At 36.6% G+C, this 15059-nt stretch overlaps 1 protein-coding gene across 12 annotated transcripts in view; it reads right to left on the bottom strand.

The window, feature by feature from the left end:
- nedd4l (NEDD4 like E3 ubiquitin protein ligase) overlaps positions 1-15059 on the bottom strand; it is a 160998-nt gene that overhangs the window by 75138 nt on the left and 70801 nt on the right. For 9 of the 12 annotated variants that reach the window (XM_056447073.1, XM_056447074.1, XM_056447075.1 and 6 more), the window contains exon 1: positions 896-2169. In XM_056447073.1, coding sequence (XP_056303048.1) covers positions 896-1966 — 1071 coding nt within the window. In that variant the 5' untranslated portion in view covers positions 1967-2169. Of the gene's footprint in view, positions 1-895; positions 2170-13317; positions 13372-14839; positions 14879-15059 lie in introns of those variants that run through there. The other 3 variants (XM_056447082.1, XM_056447083.1, XM_056447084.1) reach the window with 1 other exon arrangement.

Below are 15059 nucleotides of genomic sequence, written 5' to 3'. Positions count from 1 at the left end.
AAATCTGAACTAAGGAGGATAGATACTAGTACTAGTAACGACTGGTGACAAATTGACAAATGCCACACACTTACAGATTGTCAGCACTACTCTGATGAATTAAAATCTTAGATGAGTCACTGAAGGGACTTTCAACGCCTGTAAAAACTCAACTTGAGTGACAAAATGTGGCAAATATATGAGGAAAAAGTGCTAAAAGGAATAGTTCAAAAAGAAATAGGAATAGTTCTGAAGAAAGGAATTCATAAAAGTTTGGAACCATTTAAGGGTGAGGAAATAAAAATTTGTGGGTGAACTATTCATTTAAGTTTTGAGATACCAAGAACAGCAGTATGTGTAACTATATATTAGACCTTAATCACCACAGAACAGCTGTCACAAGAGATGAACGGTAACCCAGTCCAAAGGAGAAAGGCTGCTTTCAAAACCAACAACAACACTTGACACGGGACTAAAGATAGACCAGGCTCCTCTTCAAGAGAGGGGGGAAAAGACAAGTGGCCACTATGAATGAAGTTACGTCTGAAAATGCTTCCAGCGCCCATACATTTCCACTTCTTGAGTTTAAGGGTTTGTATGCTCGTTAGGAAACCATAGACAGTGCGGTTATGTCTTGCTACTGGCCCCCATTTTCATGGAATTTTGACTTCCCAGAATGTGGGTTGTGAATAAGTCATTTCTGAACCCACCTCCTCTTTCTACTGAAAATCCAGCTACCTATTTTTTTTCATATGCTTCTCCTATTCTCCAGCCACCTACAAATGATTAAAACACACAGAGCGTTCTACACCTCACAGCACAGTTGCGGGAAACAAAATAAATGCTTGTTAATAAAACTACGCACTTCACTGTCAGATTACATGTTACTTAACTTTAGACACTCAGCAGTAATTACCTGTGGATTGCTGCAGGTAGGCGTCTTTCCAATGCTAATATCCCGTTCGAGGATGGGACTGTGCTCGCCACCCTGGCTGAAATAAATCTTAAACTTCGGTTGTTGGGAATTTTGTTCCTTTCTAATTTTGAAAGTGCAGCCTTGAGCACTATTCTCAACAATATCACTCTCAGTCTCCATTTCTGAGATAGGAGCATGAAGGTTTGGCATGGATCCAAGGCGTGAAGGAGCTCCTCTAGGCTGCAATGGCTGTGAAGTGCTCCGCTCAAGTCGAATCCTGGGGTACCGCACCAAGCGGGAACCTTTAGAACCTGTGATGCCTAAATCACTCACGTCAGGCTGAGAGGTAGAGCTTGGGTGTCGTCCTTGGTCCTTTTGAAGCTGAAAAATTAGTCTTTGTGCACCAGGACCTCTGTCTAAGCATTGCTGGACAGACCAATTGTGCCCATTCTGCCCATCCTCGCTATATGGCATGATCCTTAACTGCTGGACATCCGAGCCATCTGCAGATCTTCTTCTAATACAGAAACCTCCAATAGTGATCCCTTGAGGATTTCCATGGGTATAACCATTTTGACCATCACATGGCCGGACACAAAAGACTTGCCTCTTAGGCTCAGTACCTTTTTGAGTTCGTTCCACATTTTGGCAGGATTTGTAGTAGGGTGGAGGTAAGGGCAAACTTTCACCAGGTTCAGTGTATGGTGGAGCTGGATCCTGGGGGTACGCTGGAGGCGGATCAAAGGGTAATGCATCTTCTTGGGGTGCAGTTGTGCGTTGAAGAGATATTTGAACAGAAGTGCTCTTGGTTGTCCGTGACTCAGCTTGACCCTGGAGCTGTGGGATGAACATAGAAGAGCTTCGCTTTAGAGAGGTGTCCGAAACAACAACTGTGGCTGGTTCTGGACTTTCTGCAAGTCTTCCGTTATGTGGTTGTGCATGGACCACCATGGCTCCTGTACTGCTGTAGCTTCTGTCACCTTCCTCCTCCACTGTCCCATTCAGCTGCTCCAACTCTGGAGCAGTGTTACTGCGACCAGATCCAAAATACAACCGAAGCCGGTGAGACATTCTCCTGTCTGCCCTGATCTGTCTCTGTCCAGCCTTTGCTGGATCTGTCTCACCCACTGTTTAGTGTGTCTGATCCCCTTTTGCTCTAGCTCTCTCTGTCTTGCTCATCCACCCTCTTTCCTTTTTCTCTCTCTTTCCCTTACTCACAGACAGAGGCTGCGTTTCGTTTCACAGCTACCAGTGAAGCGCTGCCAGGGAGCTTAAAAGTTCAACCCACAAGCTTCAGAGAGTGAAGAGAGAGAGAGCGCACGAGTAAAAGCTGGAAAGAACCAGGGATGGGAAAATGAAAAAAAGAAACTACCCCATGTGTCAAACTGTTCAAGCCGCAGTCTGATAGCGACAGACAGCAGAAATAGCCTAAGTGGCAAGCTACATTCCAGGGATGATTGGATAAGGACGCCTGGTGCTCTTGAAAGCAAAGGTGAGGGTAGGGTGGCCAAAGTCATGTGATCCAGTAGGCACCCACCCCCACTTCTCGGATAGACCCAAACAGCACTCTCTCAGCTGCTACTGATCTGTCAGAAGGAACTAGACCGCCTGGGGTGGGATGAGAAAGAAAAGGATCACAGCTGACTCAGAAAACACTCTCCACAAGCTCATAATTCTTCATGCTCATCCCACACACAGGGCACACTGGGCCAAGTTGGGACATGGTGCTGTGCACATCTCAAGCTGGTAAAATAAGAATTTAGCCTTACTTATTCCTATATACTTATATATTCCTATATACCTATATTCCTATACATACATATACATAAAACGCCAATCAAAGCACAAAGAACTTCATCAATCAGACATATTTGGGTAAACAAAAGAAGTATTAGAGGTTTACTACTATCGTTACAGACATTCTCTTACAGGAAATATCCAGGAAAAGCACTTTTGCTGGAAAAACACGGCAGCTTTTTATGTTGGGGCCTCTGTACAGACATGCAATATTTCTCAAGCTTCTTAAGGGTTGGCATGGCTGAAATGTTCCGTCTGCATTAAAGAAAAACACTTAAGGGAAGTTTTAGACCACAAGACAGTCACTCTCTTTCAACACAATAACAATGATTCAGGATACAGCTTAGGGGCAAAGTTTTGAGAGCTGTCTACAAAAAAAATCTACAATCAAGACCACTCCTAAACTAAGTCAACAAAGCAATTTAAGTTTGCACGGGTTAAAAACCACCTCAAATTATTCATGTGTGTGTGTGTGTGTGTGTGTGTGTGTGTGTGTGTTGGGGGGGGGGGGTGTCCTTAAAGTGACAGGAAATCAGACTGATAACATACAGCTTTTACTGCCGTTTAGAGTGCTAAATACAATTCTTCAAAAAAAAAAATTGTGCTGAATAATCTGGCAAATCAGAATCTTTACAGTTTATCAGTATCCAGAACCCTTTGCTTACAGATATGTGAATATCACATTCAATTTGATGCAGACTGCTGACAGCCTGAGCAAGTTGCTAAGACCAATGTTAAAATCCAAAAGGCATACAACACTGTTTGTATTCAAATTTGAAGAGACAATTCATACACCCAGTGCTTAGTCAAGGGAGAAATAGAGGGCAAAGGCAACTTAATTTGGAGGAGTAAAAAAAAAAAACTGAACAACAACATCCATGCAATTTAAATTAGACAATGAATGTTAAATAATTTAATAAACATTTTAGGTAGATATTCTGACTTTATATGATTTATATTCAGCTATTAGATGATAAAAAGTCTTCTTGTACATGTCAACACCATTAAAAGTGTCTTTTCAGCAACACCAGCCTGCCCTAAACCATGAAGTCAGTGCAGCATCTTATTGGATGGAGTGAGCGAGACAGACTCCAACTGAAAGAAAGGCCTTGATTGTGAGAGTGTGGGCGCTTTCTAAAGGGGTCATTGTTTTGGAGGGCACACAAGCCCTGCAGTGGGTGAGCTGCGGACAAAGAACGGAGACATCATGCCGTAAGCATTAGTTTCACAGTGCCAAGCATTCTGGGAATTACGACAGAGGGCTTCCACAGTGCAACCTACAAATACATTGACTTTCCAAAGCATTTATTTTGCATCCATTTCTTAAAAACCAAAACAATAATAACCTAAATAGTATAAACATTGGATTGAATAAAGGCGAACTGGTGATTTGACCTGGCAGGGTTTTCAAAAAGCACATTCGCTCACCCACACGTCTCTGGGGTGTTTGTGTTTCTCCATGGCCGCAGTTTTCAGATAAATGCAATCTACAAAAACTGCTTTGAAGAATTGTGCAAATCAGATTTATGTTTTGTTTAATGCCATGTCAGCAACAATGACTATTTTCATTGCAAAAAACATTTCCTTAATAAATATACAATTAAAAACCCCAAAGAAATAAACAATTTAAGATTTAATGTTATATGATATAATAAAAAGTGTAAAATTTTCCTGGTGAGACCTAAGTATTGTGCAAATCTCAATGTTTACTATATAAAAAAATCATACATATTTTTGTATTCAAAAATGTGTATTTTTGTTTATTGATTTATTTATTTTCTTTTTGGCTTAGTCACTTTATTAATCAGGGGTCACCACAGCGGAACGAACCGCCAACTTATCCAGCATATGTTTCATGCACCGGATGCGCTTCCAGCTCCAACCCATCACTGGGAAACACCCATACACTCTAGTATTCACACACATACACTGTGGCAAAGCACAGCTTATTCAATTCACCTATACCTCATGTCTTTGGACTGTGGGGGAAACCGGAGCACCCGGAAGAAACCCACGTGAAAAATGGAGAACATGCAAACTCCACAAAGAAATGCCAACTGACCCAGCCGGGGCTCGAACCAGCAACCTTCTTGCTGTGAGGCGATCGTGCTAACCACTGACCCAACGTGACGCCCCTGTGTTGTTCAGAACCTAATAAATATGAACCAATCAGCACTGGAATTTGGAAACCACCATGCTGTGAATTCATTACAACTAGCAGTTAAGCGGTTTAAAGATACAAAAAAAAGCACTAAAAAATGTGGAATGACAAAGCTGCCCACATGCAAAAATACTATAGTAATTTGTATTAAATGCTTCAGTCTACTAAACCATAACACAGTAAAGTGTAATATACTGTATATTTACTTTGTTAATGAAGGCTCCTTCATACTGTAGTATTAACAATATGTAGTAAATACTCTAGTATACTTTATTTTTTACTACAGTAAACTATAGTATTGTAGTACACAGATGTAAATGAAAATTTCATTTATGATTACAGTGACAGAAATTATTACGGTTTTGTTAAAACTACCTAAAATATTCAAAACACATGTCTCACACACTTATTGCACTAAGATTTGTATCTGAAAATGAACAAACATCAACTAAAATTCAATTGTGTGATATTTACCTATGTTTACTTATGTTTGTATTATGTCATGTATATTGTTTAGTGTGTGTTTGTGTTTCTACAGGTAATTTGAGGTGTTGTTTGTTAAACCTTCACTTGGAAAACTCCTTCAAGAGGATCCACGTTTAACTTATCTTTCATAATATTGCATAAAGCTGCTTTAAAAGCCAAAAAAGGGTTGTGAGATTTGTCTGACTGATATTGTAATTTGATTCGCAATGTAATTTAATCTTCAGCTCTGTATACTCAATAGTGTGCAGGAAACACTTTAATTAAAGGAATACAACCTAGTTTAACTGTATAATGGCTAGATAAACATGCATTTACATAGCAGCCTTTTGCAATTGCATTTAGGTAATGTTACAGGATTTACAGTTCGTTATCAAACATCATGATTTTAATGATAATAAAAATCTGCAACAGCGAAACTAACCTTCAGTTTACCGTGGTTTACCTAGAAAGAGGTACTCATGACAACACTATTGTACTATAATATACAGTTGAAGTCAGAATTATTAGCCCTTCTGAATTATTATCCCCCTCTATATTTTTCCCCCAATTTCTGTTTAATGGAACGATTTTTTCAACACATTTCTAACCATAATAGTTTTAATAACTCATTTCTAATAACAGATAAATAACTTTTATCTCCATGATGACAGTACATGCCATTTTACTAGATATTTTTCAAGACACTACTATTCAGCTTAAAGTGCAATTTAAAGGCTTACCCAAGTTAATTAGGTTAATTAGGCAAGTCAGGGTAATTAGGCAAATCATTGTATAACAGTGTTTGTTCTGTAGACAATAAAAAAATGCTTAAGAGGGCTAATAATATTGACCTTAAAATGGTTTTAAAAATTTAAAACTGCTTTTATTCTAGCCAAAATAAAACAAATAAGAAGAAAAAATATTATAGGAAATATTGTGAAAAATTCCTTGCTCTGTTAAACATCTTTTGGGATGTATTTTATAAAGAAAAAGACTGTACATAAGTAATTTGTTTATACTGTATTACTATAAATGTTGTATCACAGAATTACCACAGATTAATTCACTGTAGTACGTTTCAAAAACACTGCAGTATTTATACTATAGTATTTTTTCATGTGGGCACTCTCGCTGAAATTGTAAGAAAGGGTACAGGACTGTAAAAAAAGGAGAAACCAAGAAAGAGAGGGTTACTAATGAGAAGACACTAAAGAGATAACAGTCGAACAGAAATAGACCAAGAGAGCATGTACGCCAGAAAGCGTGAAAATCCTTCATTATATCGGTATCTAACCAGCGGGACGCCATACGTGCACTCCCTCTCAGACATATAAGGAAAACGCTCAGATTGTGCTCAGCTTTGCATTGGATGTCAGCCAAAACCTTCTCACACAAGAGACAACAACCCTTTTCCTGTGGACTGTAACAACTTGTGCACAAACACAATAAGAGCATTCCTGTTCACTGCCTCCAAACCGAGAGCTATACTCACTCACAATGACTGACAATCATCATCTGTACTTGAGATCCGCAACTACAAAATGCTGTCATTGGCTCTGCAAAACTGTCTACATAAGAATTTATGAATATATAATAAAGCTTGGGCAAGGAATATCACCTTACTTTTAGGTTCAAGTCATAGACATGCATAAACAGCTGCCACATTTAAGTGCTCCAAAAATGTCAACATGTTTGACATCTTGGAATAGTCTATCATTTGCCGATATTCAATATATCATGATAATGAACATGCGAAACATCAATACAGTAGACACTTCCAAATACAGTAAATAATTATGTAAACATTTACAGTGCTTTTTAAGGATATTCACTGTTACTGTATACTAGCAGTGGTTTCTTGAACCAAATATTTGAACACTAAAAAGACAAATATTATAGCATTATACAGGGTTACAAAAAATTTGAAATTCAAAGACCTTTTTATAGGTTTTTGTAATTGTTTAACTCTATACAGTAGCGTTCCATTTCTTAACCCTCTACTGCACTGTGTAACCATATGGCAACATTATACTTATATTCATTTCCCTGCCACGGTTTCTTTAAGACCAACATTACATTTTTTTGTGGGAAAGAGAAGACCTTAGTGTCCTCCAGTAAGTTATGATGACACATTCACAACTCAAAAAAAGTTTATCAAATTAGTTTTTTGTAAATCGATCAAATGTAGGTGTTGACAAATGGAATAGTGGAACGTGCAATATTGAAATGGGTTAGCTAGCTAGCAAGGTCAGCTGTGAACTTTTAAGTTGTAACAATAACAACATGAAAGCTAGTAATATAATGCTGATTAATCATGAGTTAATGGCATTTGCATTATGGATAAAATCTAGTTTTAATAGCAATACTACTTTTGAATAGATATGAATACAGGGAACAGTGTATTAGCGAGCACCACCGTGTTCTTTGGTAAGTGAAAGAAGAAAAGGACAGAACTGGCTCTTCCTGCAGATGAAAATGAGGATAAGATGAGTTTTAGTGACCATGAGAATGATGCAGACTGGACATTTGATAGAGACAGTTCAGGTAAGTTAGCTCAGAGGCAGATAAGACAGGTGTAGTATAGTATATAGAATAATATATAAAGATTGTTAGCTAGAAGCTACATTATTCTGATGCATCTGGATATACTAGACATGATAATACAATATTAGGTTTGTTTTCAATAATATTCAGCAAAAAAGAATGGAATGAATGAAAGCTGTTGGAATACGAGTTGTTGGAATCCATGTATAAGGTTTGATTTATAAGTTCTGTGTTAAAGCTTATAATACTTCAACACCAATTAAATCATTTCAAACAACAAAAAGATTAATTATAAGAAAATTTCTAATTTAGATCCACTGTTGGGCGTTGTTGCCATATGGCAACATATCATAATGTACCTTAAAAAAAAAATTTTTTCCAAATTTTTTTTACAGCACTTCAAGTTATGCTATTTTAAGAAAAGAAAAACAGTAAAATATTTTTTTTATAGATCTATCATAATGAGTGCGGTAGAGGGTTTCTTAAGGCTGATTTATACTTCTGCGTCAAGCGCACATCTATTGTATTTACAAGTGTCGAGTCCCATAAAGGAGCTCCAGATGGAAACTTGTTTTGTGTTTAGCTTACGATTAAAGTTGTTCCACGTCCACCGGTTCCCACCTCTGAATGAGCGAGTTTTAGCTACTTGTAGCATTCAAAAATAACAAAACACCTGAGCAGAAACTTGACACAGAGGAACATAACATAACCTACTGTCAGCTAGCATTTCGTAAGCATTGATTTCGTAGCATTGATATTGCAGAGCAACACAAGCAGCAGGCAGAAGTATAAATGCACGGCTACGCACAAGGCAGGCGCTATGGGTCACGCCAATCACTCTACACAGAAGTATAAACCAGCCTTTAGTTAACACCTAATAGTGCATTAAAGTTGAAAGTCATAAGTATTATTTTAAATGGAGCTAATAACTAGGCCCACACGGAATCTGCGAGTGCAAAAATGTGCAGATTTTTAGCCCATCATTAAGTCTATTTATTTACTTGTGTAAATGTGCGCAATTCAGTTTTTTTAATTAATTTCACTAATATTACTGTGATATAATAATATTAAAATGTTCATATGATTCATTTACAAAACAGTTTGTAAGGTAATATTCTTTTACTTTAATAAACTTAGTATATATATTACATGACAGACTTGCTTTGTTTACCAATTAAGTGGATCTAATTGGATTTGCATTGTAAACATTAAATAAAATTTAAAAATGTTTCTTTTTGTAGATTTAAGTTTTTAGTTATGATACAACAAAAACTATTCTGCAGAAATAGCAAAAAATGTCTGCAGATTCTGTCTAAAAACTACTAAAATCAATTTGTTTAATTATTAACTTTAACTTACAACCATAATAACACTATTTTTCAGTTGATTTTAATGCATTAACTGTTTACTAATAAGACTTTAGTGTCACTTATTGTATTGTGGCATTCTTTTGCAATTTATAAAAAAAATCTTTATTTACTCTGAAAATGTATATACAATAAAGTGCAAAACATATTTTTTACTTACAAACTGTTTGGTTTATTATAGCTGTTAAAGTAAACTTTTTTGTGGTATAGGTCAATATCGGGATAATACCATATATGTTAAATTATGAAAGCATCAGCAAATAATTGCAACCAAAAAAAAAATAACATAAAATTTGAGACCAGCAAAAGCCTATACTCTCAATAAAAATCAAGGAGTTTTCCAAGATGCCACAATATATTATATATTCATAAATGTGTATAACTGCAAACTCAAAGCATTCACTTACTGGATGTGATCCTTCCAGTATGGAGAATGGCTCAAGTATAAGAGCCAAAAGAAACAGCAGTAATGTGGTGTCTATGTATACACTACCTGACAAAAGTCTTGTCGTTGATCCCAGTTGAACAGTTGTAACAAATAATAACTTCTGCCACTTTTCCAAATGATCAACTAGAAGGTAGATTTTTCTTCTCATACTTCAGCCTCCACATCAAAGTTCCTGAAAGCAAAGAAGCTCAGTCCAGCCCAGTCACCAGACATGAACATTATTGAGCATGTCTGGGGTAAGATGAAGGAGGAGGCATAGAAGAGGAATCCAAAGAATCTTGATGAACTCTGGGAGTCCTGCAGGAACGCTTTCTTTGCCATTCCAGATGACTTTTTTTTAGTTATTACGAGTCATAGCAGAGATGTATGGATGCAGTCCTCCAAGCTCATGGGAGTCATACACAATATTAACTCTTTTTCCATTGCACTATGACTTTATATTCTATACTGGACATTATTTCTGTTTAGTGACAAGACTTTTGTCTAAGCAAAGTCAGACCTTACTGTCATAATTAAATTATTAAAAATCAAGGCATGATCATATTTTATTTTGGTAAATAAGCGTAATCTAGAGGCCTTTGCCTTTCATATAAGCCACTTCTGACATCAAATGATCAACTAGAAGTCAAGTTATTGTTTTTTGTTCCTAAAACTTGGATAAAAGACAAGACTTTTGTCAGGTAATGTATACAAGTAGATCTACAGCCACCAGTTGAGAATCTATGGTTTAAAAGATGCAGCTGCATTGTGAGCAACACACAATAGCAATAATTATAGACCATCTTTTGAAACATTATGCCCATTTCAGCCAATTTGTTCTCGGTTTGTAACTCTCTTCAAGAAAAACTGAGTGTAAACTGGGTCCAACAATGCTGTAATCAATCTGATTTCTAAAAATGAGCTCCAAACTGCTTCTCTTCAAATCATCTCTTCGTTAAAAAAGCAAATGATTTTGTACCACAGCAGAATGTACTGCAGGTAACAGCATAGCAAGCAAAGCAACTGAGCATCGTTGCCATGGGGACACTAATGAATGGTTGAGAGCTGACATTAGTTGCATAACAGAGGAATTTTCTGACATCGTTACACAATTAAAACACTACTTAATGTTGTATCTTTCTGTGGCATGTCAATGACTAGAGCGCAAAGGTTTTCTGGGCTGCGAAATAATAAATTTCACTTCAACGCAGTCATTTTTCAGAATGATCTAATGGTTCTTTCTGGGGAATGGTAGAGAGGTGCAAGCTATTTTCAGACAAAAAAATATTGTAATGAGGAGAAGTGAAAAGTGGAACGCACAAGCTCTATTCCAAACCTTAGTGAGATGCTTAATTAGATGACTTTTTAAGGCACACAATGTTATTTTTGTATTGCACTGAATGTGTGTTTATGTTATTATTTATGGCACTAAATATTTTTAGGCACACATCACATAGTAATTTTTATTTTTGCTTCTTTGTTTAAATTGATGATTTATTTGTCATACACAGTACGATATGCAGAAAACAAGACTATATACATAATAAGAATTTAAATGCAATAAGGAGTAAAACATGGAACATTTTAGATGTACACTGTTAATAATTTCCTGAAGAATCTACAGTAAATTACTGGCAGCCGCTCAACAGTAACTTAAGGTAAATCAGCAAGAGTACTGTATTTACTTTTACAGCACCATTTTGTTTTGCTCTATATGCATTTACAGTATTGTATATCTTTACTGTAAAATGCAGTCATTCACAATGCAACTTTAAAATACACTAACGTACAGCAGAGCTGTCCTAAAGTAAAATACAGATCATATTACAGCTAAATACTGTGTGATTTACAAAAATTGTTAGCAGTGTAAAAATAGACATAGAAAATAAGAAAAAAAAAGTAAATTATTTAAAACTTTAGATATCTGTACAGCACTTCTGTCAACAACTGCTGCTTTAATTGTGCTTCATAACTAACTAACTAACTAACTAACTAACTAACTAACTAACTAACTAACTAACTAACTGTTCAAGATCATGCTGAAAAAGTTGTTCTGTACTGTAACATCAATGTGTCATACAAAGAAACATGATTATTTCATAGTCTCACTTGGCCGGATCTTCAGTATATAGTCTATAGACTCAACCTAAAAACAACTATCAAAACAGTGTCATTTCATTGAACTTTTTCTTCGAAATGCATTTGAGTTGCAGAGCTTATGCAAACATATACACATTATTATGATCATATGCTTTATTAACTGCTGTTTTCTCACCGCTGTCATGTTTAGGGCATTTATTTTATCAAGAGGAAAACATGCAGCCCGTATTTACAAGTGCATTTAAACATTACTCTCTTGAACTTCTCTACGACAGTATTATGTGCATACTGGCATTTGCATGGGGATTGTGGGACTTTTATTGTGTAGAAGACATCTGTCACATGCATTTCAAAATCTGCCAACACTGCTGAAAATTTTAATTTAATCATAAAATCACATTGCTAGAGTAGCCAGAGTATGCAGTAAGGAACTTATCAACTGTAAAAACAAATGCAAGTCACTTGATTTTGGAGCAGAGATAGAAAGTGTTTTAAAAGAACAAAAGTCTCATTTAAAGGGGCTAAAGATGGCACCGTGCAACTTTACAGTTCTGACACTACCTTGTTACACAGAAACATGAAGAAAGACAGTGTTGTTAAAACCATTCACATGGGCTGCGTCCGAAATCGCATACATGCTATACAGTAGGGTTATCACGATACTGGAATTCGGTGGCAATCGACACTGAGATTTTAAAAACATTAATTTCCCGCTAACATTTAAGGGCTGTTGAGCGCGTTCTTAAACACCGCTGATTGGCCATTGTGTTCACGTGCTCAACAGAAATGACTGTGATTGGCCGAGAAGGTCATCAGTACATTGAACTCACTGCTGTTTACTGAGTTTAAACACAGATACAGGGACTCTGGAGTGTTTCAAAGTCACGTCGATCAGCTGGTTTGTCTATAAGCTAACATAGGAGTGATGAATCACGGCTTTAAAAAACTCCAGTGTCTCTGTATCTGTATCTGTGATTACACTCAGTAAACAGCAGTGAGTGTGGTGAACTGATGACTTTCACGGCCAATCGTCATTTCTGTTGTATATGTGAAGACAATGGTAAATCAGTGCTGTTTGAGATGCGCTCAACATTGCTTAAATGTTAGCGGGAAATTGACATTTTTTAATATTCAGTATTGATTGGTACCGAATTTCAGTACCGTGACAACCCTACTATACAGTATGTGAAAAACAGTAAGTAAACCAAGTAAACAGTAAACCAAAAAAAAAAAAAAAAAAAAACAAGCCAGAGACTTTATGCTGTTTTGTTGTGCGCATTTACATTTTGCCCTTTGTATAGTCATGGGCATTAAATGTGAGTAAAAATCGTCCTGGCGTACACTGGCCTTTAGATTCTTGTAAATTAAAATTGTACAAAAGCAAACCCAAGCTTTAAGTTGCTGTCTGTAGTTTTTAAAGGCCACTAGTGTTGCTAACAACAAAGATTACCGATTTCTACATACAGTATAGCCCGTTTAAGACAAAAAAACACAAATGGTACAAGTAATACAACTGCTACAAATCGAACCGAGGGATCAGTCAAATAAAGATGATTCTTACCAAGCGGTTTTCGTCAAACACCTCGAAAAGAAGCCTGTGATTTTGAGGGCAGACCTGTAGACAAGACATAAACGAGAACGCAAAGTTAAAGAAATTCAGTAAATAAACTGAAACAAGAATAACCCACATGCATTCACAGTGACTTACAAGCTACCAAAAGCTATTTGCTATGTGCAATAAATATAGGGTCGTTTTAATAGTGAGGTGGTTTTCAGATTCAGGCGCCAAACCCTGTTTTGGTGCGAAAGCGAGAACAGTGCTCTAATGAATAGAGGGCTCTTTATTGTGGGCTTAGAATAGCATCTATAAATCACATCCGTGTTGAATGGACTTCTAAATGAAGCAGCTTTGTGGTGCCAGAACACAATTTTTCACTAGATCGCTTTACATAGGAGCAACATTAAGTGCCATCGACGTCACAACAAGTTACATGCAGCAACTAATAATAGATTATTACAACTGGGAGGTGGCCCAAGATGAGGTATAAGAGATGTGCTTTCTGAGATACCATACGTCATAAAAAAATACTGATTTCTTGAAAGAGTTAAGAAAAACGCTGATAAACATCCATCATGTACAACAGTGGTCCCCATTCCCCAGGCCGCAGACCAATATGAAAAGGCCCGCTCAAGAAATCATTCATTATTTCTGTTTCATTAATTATCTATTAATAATCATTTATTTTAAAAAATCTTTTATTTAGAAAATTTACCGTATTCTCTCGGTTACATCTCGCACAAGCAAGCAAAATGAGTAATAGAAGTAGACATCTTTGTAAAGTTTCTTGCAAAGGGGAAAAGGCCCAGTGAAGGACCCACAAACTGCCAAGGAATAGATCCGCAACCCATTTGTCAACAAATCAGGTGAATCACGCATGTCTGCAAATAGGATCAACTGCTGTAGATCGCAAATGACGGCAGCCGTTTGATTACCATGTCTTTTCCGCGCACAAGTTTGTTCCAATTTCCAATGGAGGCACGCATATTGGGAGCGACATGCATGCGGCACCCAGTTAAAAACATCAATTTTTCTGAATGCTGCAAGCTCACCACGAGTCATGTGACAAGAACTGACCAATCAGCTTTATACTTTTTATGGACAATACACATTTCGGGTAGACTAATTATCTCAGACGAACACAGAACACCCAAACACTGCAGTGCTTTTTAATTTTCTCCACAAATAAAACTTGTATCAGAGTTGCAGCAATGTTTTGTCAGCTTGTCATCCTCGGAGAAAACAGTTGATGATAGCCTAGCAATCTACCTATAATGTCCCCCGGCCACCCCCCTCCCCCCTTCCGGGCCGCGGTAAAATTGTCATGTGTTGACCGGTCTGTGGTGATAAAAAGGTTGGGGACAACTGATGTACAAAACCTTTTCTAGTTTTCATGACATTTATGAAATAATAATAATAATAATAATAATAATAATAATAATAATAATAATAATAATAATAATAATAATAATAACAACAACAACAACAACAACAACAACAACAGCAAAGGAAAAAAGCTACTTACTCTGAAATAGAATTCCTCATTCCATTTGGGATTAAGAGTCTGAAAAAGAGCCAAAACACAATAATTAAATGCTTGCAAAAACAAAAATAAAAGAATACAAATTTCAGCAGAGAAAATGAATTATATTATGACGTAGTTGTATAATTGCATAATCACATAAACAGTTTTTAAAAGGCCAATGTTAAAAAGCAATGCATACTAAGAATAAAAATACATTTTA

The sequence above is a fragment of the Danio aesculapii genome, chromosome 21 (assembly GCF_903798145.1).
Source record: "Danio aesculapii chromosome 21, fDanAes4.1, whole genome shotgun sequence".
In the NCBI taxonomy this organism is placed as follows: Eukaryota; Metazoa; Chordata; class Actinopteri; order Cypriniformes; family Danionidae; genus Danio; species Danio aesculapii.
This window is presented reverse-complemented; position numbering and strand designations above follow the sequence as displayed.